We start from the raw sequence: 15,471 nt of genomic DNA on the forward strand, positions 1-15,471 counted from the left end.
GCACTTTCTCCTTAAAATTCATTATTGGGGGATCCCTGGGTGGCGCAGCGGTTTGGCGCCTGCCTTTGGCCCAGGGCGCGATCCTGGAGACCCGGGATCGAATCCCATATCAGGCTCCCGGTGCATGGAGCCTGCTTCTCCCTCTGCCTGTGTCTTTGCCTCTCTCTCTCTGTGACTATCATAAGTAAATAAAAAAAAAAAAAAAAAAAAAATTCATTATTGGAAATAAATAAATAAAAAACATGAAATGCAGTGCAGTATCCTGGATTGGATTCTGGGACAGTAAAAGGGCATTAGTGGAAAAAGCTGGTGAATGAAGTCTATACTTTAGTTAATAGCTATGTACCAATCTCGGTTTCTTCATCTGAACAGAGGTTCTCTGGCTACGTGAGATGTTAGCATTGGGGAAAGCAGGGTGGAGGATATATGGTTCTTAGGTTAAGAACACTGTACTACCTTTGTCACTTTTCTATCAATCTAAAATCTTTCCAAAATGAAAAGTTTATTGAATAAATAACAGAAAAAATGATAAGCTTCCTATCATTTACAGAATAAAATCCAAAGTTGTTAGCATTGGATTCAAGCCTGTGCACATTTTGGCTCCTACTTACCAGTCCCATCTACCCTATTATTCCACCACTCACTCACTTCCACAAACTGCACTTTCACACCTTCATGTGTTTGTGTTTTCCTTCTGCCTGTACCATCTTTTTCCTCCTCTAGTTAGTGAATTCCTTTTAACTTTTCAAAAGTCAGCTCTGAGTGACTTCCTCTCTGAGGCCTTCCCAAGGTTCCCCAAACAAAGCAAATTTTTTGTCTTCATTTTCCAGAGCACTTTGTATTGTAAGCTACTGGAGTGTAAATATTTAATTTGCATTTTGGAGTAAATATTTATTTGCATTTCTACTCAGTACTGTGGGGAGCAGGGTCCTTTTTTCATTTACATTTATACTTCTAGCATTTAGCAAGGTCCCTGACACACAAAGAAATAAATGCTTCATGAATGAGTGAAGACTTCAATGACTTGAAAAGATATTACTCTTTCATGGAGGAGCCTTCAGCATACGTATTGCCCTTGGTTTTAATCAATGATTGACATAAGAAACAAGCACTTGATAGAAATCTCTGCATCTTCTGTAGAATTGTTGTTGAAGATGGGTGTTCATTAAGATAGTTGTCCCTTAAGAAAGGAGATTGTATAAATTCTTCCAAAATCTAGTCAGAAAAAAAAAAAAGTATCCATCCAGAGCAATTTGTTGCACCAAACTTGGCACCTGTTGCTAACCTCTTAGGGAACTAGCTTGTTGCCTTCCAAGGCAACCCATTGCACTGCTGGACATCTCCATTAGAAAGTTCTTTTTTTTTTTTTTTAAGACTATTCATTTGAGAGAGAGAGAGAGAGAACAGAACAGGAGGAAAGGCAGAGGGAGAGGGAGAAGCAGATTCCCCACTGAGCAGGGAGCCCGATGCAATGTGAGGCTCAATCCCAGAACTCTGAGATCATGATCTGATATGAAGGCAGATGCCTAACAAACTGCGGCACCCAAGTGCCCCGAAATTTCTTTAACTGATATGTGATTCTCTGTGACTCCCCCCATGGTTCCTAGCTCTCCCCTCAGGGCTGTACAGAACAAGCCAACTCTTTTTGTCTCCTGGGAGCTCTGCAGAGATTTGAAACAGAGAACCTCTCTTCGTACTTGCATTCTTACCAGTTTCAGTCCTTGGACTCCTCATGCCACATTAAATTTTCTTTCTTCAAATTGTATTTCTCTTTCTTTTCTTGTACTCTCCATGCTTCTGCACTTGCTTTCTTTTCTTTTCTTTTAAGATTTTATTTATTTGTTCGTGAGAGAGAGAGAGAGAGAGAGGCAGAGATATATGCAGAGGGAAGAGCAGGCTCCATGCAGGGAGCCCAATGCGGGACTCGATCCCAGGACCCCAGGATCACACCTCGAGCCAAAGGCAGACGCTTAACCGCTGAGCCACCCAGGCGTCCCCCTGCTTGCTTTTCTAATGCCCTCCCTCTACCCATTCTTATCTGGCAGCCTTCTTTTTCCCAGATCAAAATTTACTACCTCCTTTATCTACCCAATGCTGTGCCAGGCATTGTGCTAGGTGCTAGGGACACAGTGGAGAACAAGACAAACACTGGTGCTTGTAGGCCAAGTTCTTACTGAAGTCTCTCTCCTGGTGTCTGAGTTAGCTTCTTTCTCCTTCATGCTTCTATATTTCCATTATAGCACTTACCACTTATCACATTGTATCATCAAAGGTTTCAGGTCACCTTCTCTGAGTGAGTTCCTCCAGAACATAGACTACTCTCTTCCCTAACCTTCACACAGCTTTGGACATAGTAGCTGCTAAATAAAGGTTTGTTGAAGAATATCTTTCTTCCTTTAGATAGTCCTCTTGTGACCTGTTATTTGTGGCTAAGACCTCCTCCTGGCCTGCAGGCTGCTTGATTATGTAAAATTAGTGTAGTGATAAAGATCAGAGAGATCAGCATCAAGGAAAGACTTCTTAACCCGTCCACTTAATTCTGTTAAGACTCTAAAATCAGATTCATCTAAGAGTGAATGTAAGACAAGACTACATAATAGAAATTCTACATCAGTGGTGTGCTCCTAAATGTGTAACAACCAGCTCTCCAGGGGAACAAAGCCCTGGTTTATAGCAGTTGCCAATTTCCATGGTGTAGATACTCCCACCTTGGCCAATTTCAAGCTACTGATATGACATAACTGAATGTGGAGTTGACAGCAGGACACCATTATGTAGTATTTCCATTGGTCCAATAGATATAAATAATTTCAAGAATATTGATAATAAAACATAGTAATATAATAAGGAGTTGAGTTTGAATGTTTTGAATATAACTTATTTGTGAGTTTATGTAATTTAATGTTCAGAATGATCATGTTTAACAACCAGCTTGTAAAATTCCTAAGAATTTAACACTCAGCTCCCCTGAGCCCTTAGAGCCAGCTCTAGGACACTGCCCTTACTCAGTGATGCCCTGAAAGGTGTGAACTGATTGAGTCTTTGAAACTGGGTCCAGTTTAGGTACATTAGGAAGAAAATCTTGTTTATAGGAACTGTCAAAGTTAATTTACTTATAAATTGAATAATCCCCACTCCACTTTCACTCTTCAGCCAGGTTGGAGTTACTTATCCATACAATAAATCTTTACTTAAAATAGGAGGGAGGAGGAGGGGCACCTGGGTGGCTCAGTAGGTTTAACATCTGCCTTCAGTTCAGGTCATGATCCCAGGGTCCTGGGATGGAGCCCCACGTCAGACTCCCTACTCAGCAGAGAGTCTGCTTCTCCCTTTCTTTTTCCCTCTGCTTCTTCCCCTGCTTGTGCTCATGCTCTCTCTCTCTCTCCAATAATAAGTAAAATCTTTTAAAAAGCAAAACAAAAACAAAAAACCTGTTATTACTTTAAGACACATTCTTTTGCATCTCCAGATATTGTACATATAGTTGACCTAAATAAATGTTTGTAGAATGGATGTGAGGCTCATTTGTATTTATTTGTATGGGTTTTTAATGTGGCTTCGTGAACATTTCTAAGCCTTTCTTTTCTTTTCTTTTCTTTCTTTTTTTTTTTTTTTAAATCTCAGCAGGCCCTCTCTTCCCAGAACAGTCTGCAAATAGAGATTCTGATGGAGAGAGGCAACAGTAAAACAGGATGGGAGAAGACATAGCCCTTAATTTCACAGGGCTCTCATGAAGGAAACTGAGTGGGGACAAGTGTCTTCGGAAGACACGGAGTGGAATCATCCTTCATCCAGATCCTAAGCTCTGCTGCCAACCAGAAGCCTCTTCTATGGTAGGTGCCATCACTAAGCAAGCACAAAGGAGAGTGGAACTTATATTCTTGCCTCCTCCATGCTCATGCTCTGGGGGGCCTTTGCAAAGCAGTTTGCCCTCAGAGACTTTTCTCCCTAGGTCTGTGATGATATAACTAGAGTGCTAGAGAATGGTGCCATATAACTTGGGCCCCACAGCCAGATGGTGGCAGGCGCTGTATCCACCCACAGATGGGAATAAGGAACCACCAGTTAGCTCTGTGTTTTCCCTAGCAATATACAGATTTCTTTAATTTTTTTCCAGAGTTATCTTTTAAATATGTAAATCAAGTAGTGTCAGTCATTTCCTTAAAACCTCTCCATTGCTTTTAGATTAAAACCCAAGCCCTTAACAATTCGTAAATCCTGCCATGACCTGGCCTCTTGCCTACCCTCTGACTTCAGACCATTATCCCTGTGCTTGCAATGCTCTAGCACACTGGCTGCCTTTTTCTTCCTGGGACGCACCAGGCTGCCTGGACCCTCTGGAGGGTCTTTCCCCTTGAAATCTCTCCTGCTTGGAATGCTCTTCCCTCAGCTTTTTCCCTAACACTTCATTCAGCTCAAAAACCAGTGAGGTTTCCCTGATCTAGACTATTAAATAATGACCCCTGCCAGTATTTTATATCATATTGCCTTGTTTTATTTCCTTCGGGTCGCTTATCATTATCTGAAATGTATTTCTTCGCTTGTGTGTCTGCCTCTTCCATGAACATGAAAGCTATGAAAGCTCCGTAACAGCCTGCACCCTAATTCTTTTTTTTTTTTTTTTTTTTTTTATGATAGGCACGCAGTGAGAGAGAGAGAGAGGCAGAGACACAGGCAGAGGGAGAAGCAGGCTCCATGCACCGGGAGCCTGACGTGGGATTCGATCCCGGGTCTCCAGGATCGCGCCCTGGGCCAAAGGCAGGCGCCAAACCGCTGCGCCACCCAGGGATCCCTGCACCCTAATTCTTGATCACTGTTATAATTCCTAGCTCCTCAGACAGTGCTCACTGTCTTACTGAATTTTTTTAAAAAGTATTTATTTATTTTAAGTAAGCTCTACACCGAACATGGGACTTGAATTCATAACCCCAAGATCAAGAGTCACATGCCCACCAAGCCAGCCAGGTGAGGTGCCCCTGAATGCTTTTTTATATAAATGAAAATAAATGGAGGATAGAATACTTGGGTTATCTGATTCATATGAGGAGTGAATCCTAGACTTAATTAAGACTCTGAGTCCTTGGAATTTAACCACATTAGTATTTTTATCATCATTATTATTACTTCATTTATTATCATCATACCACCACCATCATTATCAACAATGGTGTTGTATGGCACATGGGCATTCTTACTCTTTATCAAATGAATGAATGGACAGACATCAACTTTACAGCCAACCTCAAACTACCTTTATCTTACTGCTCAAACTATTTCATCTTACTTGCTACCTCCCCCTTCCCTCATTCTAATGTCTTACATGTACTATGCTCCCAGCTACTCCGAGACAATCATTTTCACTTAGCACACCATGTCTTCACATCTCTGTGTGTTGGCTTATTCTGCTGTTCCTTCTATTTGGACTTCCTATTCATTTTTTGATAAATTCTTCCTTTAGGACCCAATTTTGCATCCCATCCAGGTAATCACTCTCTCTTCTGTGCTTCAATGTCACTTTGCCTGCACCATTGTTGAAAAATCTTTTCCTGAATTATAGCTGTTTGTTCACATAGCTGCCTTCTCCCTGAGGTAGAGAACTCCTTGAGGACAGGGACAGGAAATTTTCTTCTCTGTATTCTCAGGAATCATTGTGGGCTTGCCACATGGCAGTTTCACAGCATTTGTTGAAATACATCTGGAATTGGGCATAGGCTACCTGCAGAGAGCCCTGTGCTAGGTGCTGGAGGAGTTAATGTACAGGCTGGTCCAAAACACAGTCCCTGGCTCTGGTGCTTACAATCTAATTAGAGATATAAGTCCTTTTCATAGGAAGAAATATAATTAAAATCTAGTGTAGTCTAGAATTAAATATGAGACAGGAGAAAGCTTAGTGTGGTGGAATATGTATAGGGCTGGACTTGGTTTCTGGTTCCTACTTTACCATGAACTCACTAAGTGGCCTTGACACATTATTTCTCTTCTTGAGACCTTGGTTTTCTTCTCTGTAAGCGAAGATATTTGATGAGAAGCCTTGGACGATTTCTAAAGCCAGATTCCTGCTCTGACATTCCGATTTTGGCTCCATGGAAACTAGGTGGAAGCGATGTGGCTAGAGCTCAGTAGTCTCGGTTTGCCCCCTGGTGGCTGCTCAGCAACATCACAGTCAGGGAGACAGCTGTAGGCTTTTCCCAGGGATGGAGATAGGAGAGCTCAGAGCCTAGTAAACAAAGAACTGTCGGACAATGATCATTCTAGAAGAGAACCAGTCAGGTTTTGCACTGGTCACTGGTAAGATGGGTAGAGAATCCTATCCTTCTGCAGATTAGAGGAACTTGGGTGATCATGCTTTCTGATTTCAGCTTCCTGCTGAACCCATTTCATACCTGCTTCTTTCCAAACCAGTCAATCTTTGGGCGGCTGCTTTGTAGTCCCTCTGACTTTTTCTTCTGCTCCCGTCACAGTGCTTTCTTCTGAGGCAAATTCTTCATTCTGGTCAGTATAACTATATATCCATTTATTTATGACAAAATGGGGGTTTTTCTCCCTCTCACTCTTTTCCTGGAGAAGGGCCTTGAGCCAAAGTGAAGGTGGTAGAAGGATTTCTTTGGTGGGATAGGGAGAAAAGACAGACTAAGACAGAATAAGACATGTGATTTACACTGTGAAAGGTGATCAACTTTAGCAGAGAAAGGGCTGTCTTTTAGGTATTTCACTCAAAGTGGTTTTGGGAAGGGCCATTTGCCCATTTATCTCCTTATTCTCTATATATTGAACCTAAAGGACTTCTTAAAGCCACCTCTCTTCCCTAAAACAAACAAACAAACAAACAAACAAACAAACAAACACACACACACACACATACCACAACTAAATCAAAGATGGAATTGGTTGCTTGGACTCTTGGACCAGAGCCTAGAGAAAAAAGAAAAGGGACTCTGAGGGTAGGAAAGAGAGGAATAAAAACCAAGGGGAGGGGTAGGAGGGGCAGAGAGAGAGACAGAGTGAGAGCAGTTGCTGATTCCAGGTGGATTTATTGGTATCTAGACAGGAAATTTAAGAAAACTAAAGAATTATTTTTTTCACCAATGTGCTTGTTAGCCAAACAGAGTTTTTTCTTTTCTGACAATGCCATGTGCTTTGAACCTTGCTAGACATTAAAGGCATGACTAAGGGGATAACATTCATTCATCCCACATTATCTAGAATGTGCCAAATACTGTACCCAAAGCTGGCTCGGCCAAACAGGCTCATACCTTGTCTGCCTTATTCACTGCTGAATTCTCAGCAGCTCTATTATCCTGCCATGTAGCAGATGCTCAAAAGAGATTTTGTTGAATAAACGAATGGTAGCTGCCCTGTACTTTGTCCAATGATAGCTTAATTCCATGAGGGTACGAGGAAGGCTGCTTGTTTTTATTCCTCACTGATGATGATAGGATTGAGAATTATTCTTATAAAATACAAATCCATATTACTCCTTCAGCCCCAATGTTAAATCTTTCAGTAGTCCCTCAATATCCTGAGTTTCTCTGTAAAATGGAGACAATACCATACACACCTCACAGGGTTACTTTAGGTCTAAATAAGATAGATATATCATTGCTTAGCATGTTCCCAGCATATAGTAGTTGCTCAATAGATTCTACTTCCTTTGATTCTCTAATTTTCTAGCCTAATGTCCAATCAAGTGTTCTAACCTAATGTCAGTCTAGTTCTTTATTATTCTCACACAGGAATACCAGGAAGGCCATCTCCTCTGTCTACTTGGTGAACTCCTCCTCATCCTCCAGAACAGAGCTTGAATGTCCCTCTTTCTGTGAAACCTTCACCCCACTTCCTCTTGCTTTCTGCTTCTTCATTACCCTGTATATGTCTCAGTTACAGAGCTTTCCATTCTGTTATAAATTTTTCTGTTATAATTACTTACTTATACTTTTGCTTCTCTATTAAGCTGTCAACTTGAGAATTACAGGGACCAAGTCTTATTTGTATTTGTAGAGTGTTCAGAAAGAGTCTGGAGGAGGCTGAGAAGATGACAGAAGGGGTTAGCTTTAGAAAAAGAACTGCTTCTCGGGGCTCCTTTTAAGCCTCTGCCTTTGGCTCAGATCATGATCTCAGGGTCCTGGGATGGAGCTCCTAGCCCCACATCATGTCATCATGTCAGGCTCCCTGCTCAGTGGGGAGTCTGCTTCTTCCTCACCCTCTGCCCCTCCCTCTACCCATGTTCTCTCTCTCACTCGCTCACTCTCTCTCCCTCAAATAAATAAAATCTTAAAAAAAGAAGAAAAATCTCTTCCTCCTCTGAAACAAAAGGGAAGTAACTGAAGATGAGTAATAGTAAGAATGTAGCCATCTTTAAAGCAAAAGGGAAGATGCCAAGTCTCCAGGGGAAATCTGGCTTGAGGGAGGAAGAATACAAGAAGATGTTATCCCAAGAGATAAGGAGGGTAGGGGAGAGGTGGCACTGGGATGGTCTGATCCTTCTCCTTCCTAGATGTGAGGTCTCAGGAGGGACTCAGCACCTGGGCTGGTAAGAAGGGGTCATTGCACCTGTGTGGAGAAAAAACCTGTCCCCACAGAACTAGGCTGAATGGCCTTGCTTCACATCTGAGTCTTTCAGGCCAGCTGAGAGGAGCTAGAGCCTCTAATTGCTGGGAAAAAGGAAGGTTTGCAGTGATGTGTATGAGGAGTGCTCAAAGGCTAGTGGTGGTGTGGAACCCTGGACACACTATGAGAAGGAGTGCAGGGAATCTGAGCAGCAATTGCAATCCCCAGGAAATATGGTAGGAGTGGCACAGCAAAAGCAGCTGGAGAGGAAGCATTGGTATGTAGGCTGCACTGCTATTTGTTCCAACTGGCATCTTTGAGGACTGCATTAAAGTGAATCTGTGAGTCCCTCTTCTCTTGGTGGTCTGTGGTACAGGTTGGGGCTTAGAAACATAAACACACGCAACCCTGGCTCATTCTACTCTAGGCTATGGCACTAATTGTAGATAGTTTTGTAACTTTCAAAGCACCCTTGTCAACCATTTTCAGGTGACACTTCAGAAACAACAAACCAGGGGCGCTTGGGTGGCTCAGTGGTTGGGCATCTGCCTTTGGCTTGGATCATGGTCCCAGGATCCTGGGATCAGTCTCACATCGGAGCCTGCTTCTCCCTTTGCCTATTTCTCTTCCTTTCTCTCTGTGTTTCTCATGATTAAACAAAACAAAACAAAACAAAACAAAAACCCAAAACCAAAACCAAAAACAACAAACCAATATCTCCATCAGAAAACTTTGATGCAAAAAAAAAAAAAAAAAAAAGAAACTTTGATGCAAACAATAGAAATGGTGAGAAATTTAAGGAAAAAAGAATTTACTGGAAGGATACCAAGTTGACAGGAAGGCTGGAGAGTCGGGTGTAGAAAATGGGTTGTAACCTAGGAAGGCCAGGCAGCAGGCAACCAAGTTTGTGCCTAAAGAAGAATCTGGAATGGCCACCATCACTATGATTGGGACCCCATCCTCCCAACCACTATCAGGGACCCACTGTGGGTGGACACCTACTGTTTCTGTTGCTCTGAATAGTTCTAAACTTGTCAGTATGTCTCATGTCATTCCCTGAAGATTCAAAGTTCAGAGAGGTGCGGCCAGGTGGCCAAGCCTGGGTCATATGTCATCTAGCCACTCAGGGGGCAGGGAGAATTATAGCCTTGCTTCAGCTTCCCTAGCCTTCGCAATACTGCAAATACTGCATAGCATGGGGGCACTTCCCTGAGTAAGAAGGACTGGATATGCTGATGGCAAATGAAATAAAACAAAATGTCTACCATGCCCTCATCTTTTCTTTTCTTTTTCATGTATTCTGTTTTTGTCAGTTGTCAATTGTGATCATAATCTCAGGCTCCTAGACTTGACACGTTAGAATCATCCTCATCGCCCTCATTTTCCCACACAGTGAATAACTCTCCAGATTTCTTAGGTTTGCCTTGCCTTCTGTCTCTGCTACTGCTTTAGTAAGATTACTCTGGCAACGGCATAGAGGAAAGAAGAGACTGGGAGAAATTGGGAGTCAGACTTCTAGAATGTTAGAGCTAAAAGAGAGCTCTGAATTTATCTATCGTAGTGGTCTTATCTGGGAGGATTTATAAGAATTTCTATGGCATAAAGAAAATACACATGTTGGTATTCTACCTTCAATTTGGGGGTTCAGTGGATCTGAGGTGGGATTTTGTTGCTGTTGTTGCTGCCTGTGTGTGGACCTTTCTGAGGTGCATACCAGGTTGAGAACTGCTGAATTCCAATACCCTTGTTTTAAAAATGAGACTGAGGGTGCCTGAATGGCTCAGTTGTTTAAGTGTCTGCCTTTGGCTCAGGTCATGACCCCAGGGTCCTGGGATGGAGCCCCATGTCAGGCCCCCTGCTCAGTGGGGAGTCTGCTTCCCTCCCTCCCTCTATTGCTCCCCTGCTTGTGCTTTCTCTCTTTCTCTCTGTCAAATAAATAATTTTTTTTTTTTTTTTTTTTTAATGAGGAGACTGAGGTTTACAGAGAAGTTATCAGCTTGAAATCACACAATGAGTTAATGAGAGGGGTAAAGGGACCAGGACCAATCCCAGATCGCCTGGCTTTTGGTCTTGTGCTATTCAGACCTCTTGTTTTTTCTTCCCTCTGCAAAAGATAATTTCTTGTCTTTGTTTCCAAGAGAGCATGTTGCATGTCTATGGTTCAACTCTTCCAACACTAAACAGGCTTCAGATTAAGAACCCCAAACTGTCAGAAGTGAGCCCAGACCAAGGGCCCCATTTCTTTCTTTCTTTTTTAAAAAGATATATTTATTTATTTGAGAGAGAAAGAGAGTGTGCTTGAGCAAGCCCGAGGAGGGGCAGAGGGAGAGAAAGAATCCTGAAGCAGATTTTCCAATGAGTGTGGAGCCTGATGTAGGGCTTGATACCAGGACCCCAAGATTATGACCCAAGCCGAAATCAAGAGTTGGCTGCTTAACTGACTGAGCCACCTACGCTCCCCCAAGGGCCCATTTTTTATTGTAATTCACTTGATCTCTGGGCCACAGGCCTCCCTGTCAGAATCTGGGCAAAGTATCCTCAAGAATCTTGACTGGTGGGCAGCCCCAGGAGGCTCAGCGGTTTTAGCGCCGCCTTCAGCCCAGGGCCTGATCCTGGAGACCCGGGATCGAGTCCCATGTCAGGCTCCCTGCATGGAGCCTGCTTCTCCCTCTACCTGTGTCTCTGCCTCTCTCTCTCTCACTGTGTGCCTATCATAAAAAATTAAAAAAAAAAAAAAAAAAAAAAAAAAAGAATCTCGACTGGAGAGTGAAATGAGGAGGATCCCTCGATAAAGGACAGTCCAGATGAAGCCATACTTCTATGTTTGCTAGGATTCTGACTGGGCCTCTGTACACACAAGGTCTTGTTTCAATTACTCAAAGACTCTTCTTCAATTCTTGACTGTTCTTTAGCCATCTGGTTCTCATCTTGGGAATCTACTTTCCTTTTCCTGCTCTCTGACTTACACCAATCACTCTGGCTTACCACTAGTTCATACACTGTTTCTGGGCAATCTCATGGAAACCCAGGGCCTCTGGTGCCTTCTGTGACATTACATTGCTTTTTTGATTTTGTTCTCCTCTAAAATTTATGCTTTTCTATAAAGATTCCCAACAGGAAATGCCATTTGTTTAATTCCTCCTGGTCTGTATCTACCTTATTGCAAAGAAAGCAAAGGGTGGGATTATTGCTATAGTAGAACCATCTATCAGAGGGGAGCCATTTTTTAAAATCATATACCCTCTGCATCCAGAAAGGGGGCTGCCATCAGTCTGAGCACCTCAATTGGTGACTAGCCCCAGCAGGGATGACATGGCCAGAGCTGTCCTTTAGGAAGCAGCTCTAAGAGCTGTAGAGGATGGATTGGAGGAAGAGAGGCTGTGGGCAGGAGGGCAACCTAGAGGAGCTACTGTAGTAATCTAGGTGAGAGATAATGAGACATGATTTGGGCAATGGGACTGAGAGGAAGAAGAGAAGATAGGAAAACAGTCAATTTTGGTGGGAGAACTGGCAGGACTAAGAAACTCACATATCTGGGGATGAGGGAAAAGTAAAGACCACTCGGTTTAGAGCTTGAGGTCCTCGGAGGATAGTGCCTTTAATAGGATAAGGGGAATAAGAAATCAGCTGTTTTGTAAGACAGTGATTTTAGTTTTGTGCACGAGGAACGGAGACATCCAAGATAATGTTTCCAGCAGGCAGTTGAACATGCAGGGCTAGACTCAGGAGGTCTGGGCTGTGGATATCAATTTGAGAGTTTAAGCTGGAAGAAAGTGTGAGGTGAGGGTGAGGCACCCAAAGAGAGAAGAGGACAGAGGCCAGAGCCTAAGGGAATGTCCACATTTAAGCCCCAAACAAGGTGGAGAGTTCAAAACAGCCTGAGACAGAGCTAAGAGGTTGAGAAAAAAACCCTGGAAAGTATGGTTTTGCCAGCCAAGAGAAGGAAGTTCTGGGAAGATATGGATGGAGAGGAGGACTGACAAGAAGCTGTTATTTTTGGTAGTTAGCTGCTGGTCGCAGGAGCTGGTCACAACAGCTACCCTTAGGATGAAGCACCGAGGGAAGGTTCTGGATAATTCACAGAATCCCCGCTCACTTTAGCCTTAGTTATCTGGGTATTGCTGGATAAATACGTGTAATTACTTCATAAAGTTTAATATCACTCAGAATTTCCAAATCCCTCAGTCCTCAACTTCATCTGGTTCAATAAGAGGAAATTGCAAAGACTGGAGGGCGAGGCTGAAGACGGCATAGAAAGTAACTAATAAATATTAATGAAGTCCCGCTCTCCGCCAATCAGGCCCCGGGAGAACCTTCTCCGGGCTCCCTGGAGCCCCGCCCCCTCATAAATATGTAGATAGCCCCGCCCGCCGCGCGCAGCCCCGCCCTCTACTCTTCTCCCTCGCAACGGACTCTCCCTTCAAACGGGAAACAAGATGGCGGCGGCAGGTCCGAGTACTCGGGCCTCTTCCGCGGCGGCAGCGGCAGCTCTCAGTCGGCGGGGCCGACGGGGCCGCTGTGACGAGATGGCGGCAGCCAAGACTGGGGCCCCGGGCGCAGCCTCTGGCCCCGCACTGCTGGTGTTGCCGCCGCCGCCGCCGCTGCAGCCGCCGCCGCCGCCGCCGCCGCCGCGGCCGGAGGAGTCGGGCTGCGCCGGGTGCCTGGAGACCCCGGGGGAAGCGGCGGCCCTGCCGTGCGGCCACTCGCTGTGCCGAGGCTGCGCCCAGCGCGCCGCCGACGCCGCGGGCCCCGGTTGCCCGCGCTGCCGAGCCCGCGGCCCGGCTTGGGCCCGCCGTCGGGCCCGCGACGACGGCCAGGCCGACGCGGAGGTGCAGGGCGAGCGCGCCCGCCGCGGCCACCCGGAGCGCTGCCGCCCGCGCCGGGACGGGGGCGCGGCCGCCGCGGGGCCCAGGCCGGAGCAGGAGCCGCGCGCCCCGGCCGCCGAGCCAGGTGGAGCCTCCCGTCCTCCCTCTGGGGTCCGGGGCGAGGCCGAGCGCGCCCGGCCCGGCCTGGGTAGGGGGTGGACGGTCCCAGGCCGCCCTCGAGCGGCCGAGCCGACTTCTCGTGCGGTTAGGGCTGGGCTCTGTCCGGGTGCAGCCGGTTCTGGGTTTTGAACTTCGGAATGAAGTGCGGGCAGCACGGATTTGGAGGGGCAGCGAGGGGGTCCCGCGCCGTGCGGAAGTGAGAAGTTTGGAGGGCAGCCGAGCATTCTCGCCACCAGTTGGGGCCGGGTCGCCGCGGTGCGGGGAAGCAGGGCTCCGAACTCTGCAGGGGCGCTGCGGGGTCAGGGGAGTGTTGGGCTTGGTGCTGCGTGTAGCAGAGCTCGGGGTCCAGCCGTGTCGAGAGGGGGCTGCTGGGCCCGAGTGCGCGGATCTTGAGGGGCCTGGAGTATCGGGGGGGGGGGGCGGGTTGCGTTTGAGGATGTGGAGGGAGCTTTTCAGACTTCGTGCGGAGTGCGTTGGGAGAATGAACTCCCATGTGCAGTTCGCACAAAGTCTTGAAAAATGCATGCCTGTGCACGGAGCTTGGCACATAGTGAGTGTGGAAGCAATAAATCAGGGTTATTTATATATAATGATTCCAGAATCTTATAAGCTCCAGTAGTGCTGGAGACCAACAAAACAAAACAAAACTTGGATGGGGTTTAAAAGTTTCGTAAATGGAGATTGGTTGGCAGGGGCTGCTTCTAAGCTCCACGGCAGTGTGGGTTTCCGACTATCATCCTGGCAGTTAAAAGTCTGTTGCAGGACTGTTGCTTTCAACCTCTTTGCCTTTCTTTTTTCTTTTTTTTTTTTTTTTTTACCTTCCATAGCCTGTCACTCTTTGGTGCTGAGCTTGACATAGAAAGTGTCCAGTAAACATCACAAAACAAAACTGTTATCACTTAGGACTCTTCTGAGACCCTTCCAATCAGCACAACGTCTAGAGCTCTTTGATAAGAAATGCTCACTTAAGAGGAGATTTTCAGGAGGCATTATTAGGAAAGGCCAGATATTTGCGCCTCTTGTGTTGGGAATTCTGCAGTGTGTTATTTTCAGTAGGGAAAAGAAGGCGTTGCTTGTGTATGGAAATGTAGTCTCTAGAAACTGCAGGTTCCAAAATGCAAGTCTGTTTTGGTTCAAGCAGACACCTTCCACTGCCCTAGGGTACTTTATTATTATTATTTTTATTTCTACATCTTATTTCTCTATTTCTTATTATTTCTTGTGAGCTTCACATCAGATAGGTACTTTTATTTCCATTTTACAGATGAAACTGAGGCCCAGAGAGGTTAAGTAACTTGCCTGAGGATGAAAACCCGGTTCTATCTGATTCTTGCTCAAATCAGGCAAGAAGGCCTCCTCAGATATCATCTAATTTGTGGGTGATGTGTGAGGATCTCATGCTATTTAATTTGCCTCAAATTCTGAGATTATGATTTAAAAAAAAAAGTATTTCACTGGTTTCCCTACGAGTACTATTATATGGTCAAATAGGATAGAAATTTCTATTCTTATTTCTAATGTCTGGACTCCTTTGTGAAATAGTCTGAAATTTGATCCATGTGAGGGAGTGTGGCTCGATAATTTGTACAAACTTTTTCCCTTGAACAAATTTGTCATAAAGTGTATCAGTAATTAAGGAAAATTATATAAAATGAGATTCCTAATTAGGATCTATTGAATCACTGAATATCCACCAATTATTTTATGTATTTATGAGGACTGTGATGAAAAATATTTTTCCTTAAATGTTCTTGTTGGATCATTGAGTATATATGATTACAGGCTTATAAGTCAAATCATTATAGAAGAATATTCCTGAGCAGCGTTTGGGAATTCTAGTTTCAGTGGGTTGTTTGGACTCCTTGAAGTAATACACAATTTTTTTTTTTTAATTTTTATTTATTTATGATAGTCACAGAGAGAGAGAGAGGCAGAGACA

The 15,471-nt window shown here is 44.7% G+C and overlaps 1 protein-coding gene across 1 annotated transcript in view; it reads left to right on the forward strand.

Annotated features, from left to right (window-relative positions):
* The first annotated feature begins 12,963 nt into the window (after positions 1 to 12,963).
* RNF169 (ring finger protein 169) overlaps positions 12,964 to 15,471 on the forward strand; it is an 81,719-nt gene continuing 79,211 nt past the window's right edge. The window contains exon 1 of the mRNA XM_072794630.1: positions 12,964 to 13,497. Coding sequence (XP_072650731.1) covers positions 12,984 to 13,497 — 514 coding nt within the window. The 5' untranslated portion in view covers positions 12,964 to 12,983. The remainder of the gene's footprint in view (positions 13,498 to 15,471) is intronic.

The sequence above is a fragment of the Canis lupus genome, chromosome 23 (assembly GCF_048164855.1).
Source record: "Canis lupus baileyi chromosome 23, mCanLup2.hap1, whole genome shotgun sequence".
NCBI lineage: Eukaryota > Metazoa > Chordata > Mammalia > Carnivora > Canidae > Canis > Canis lupus.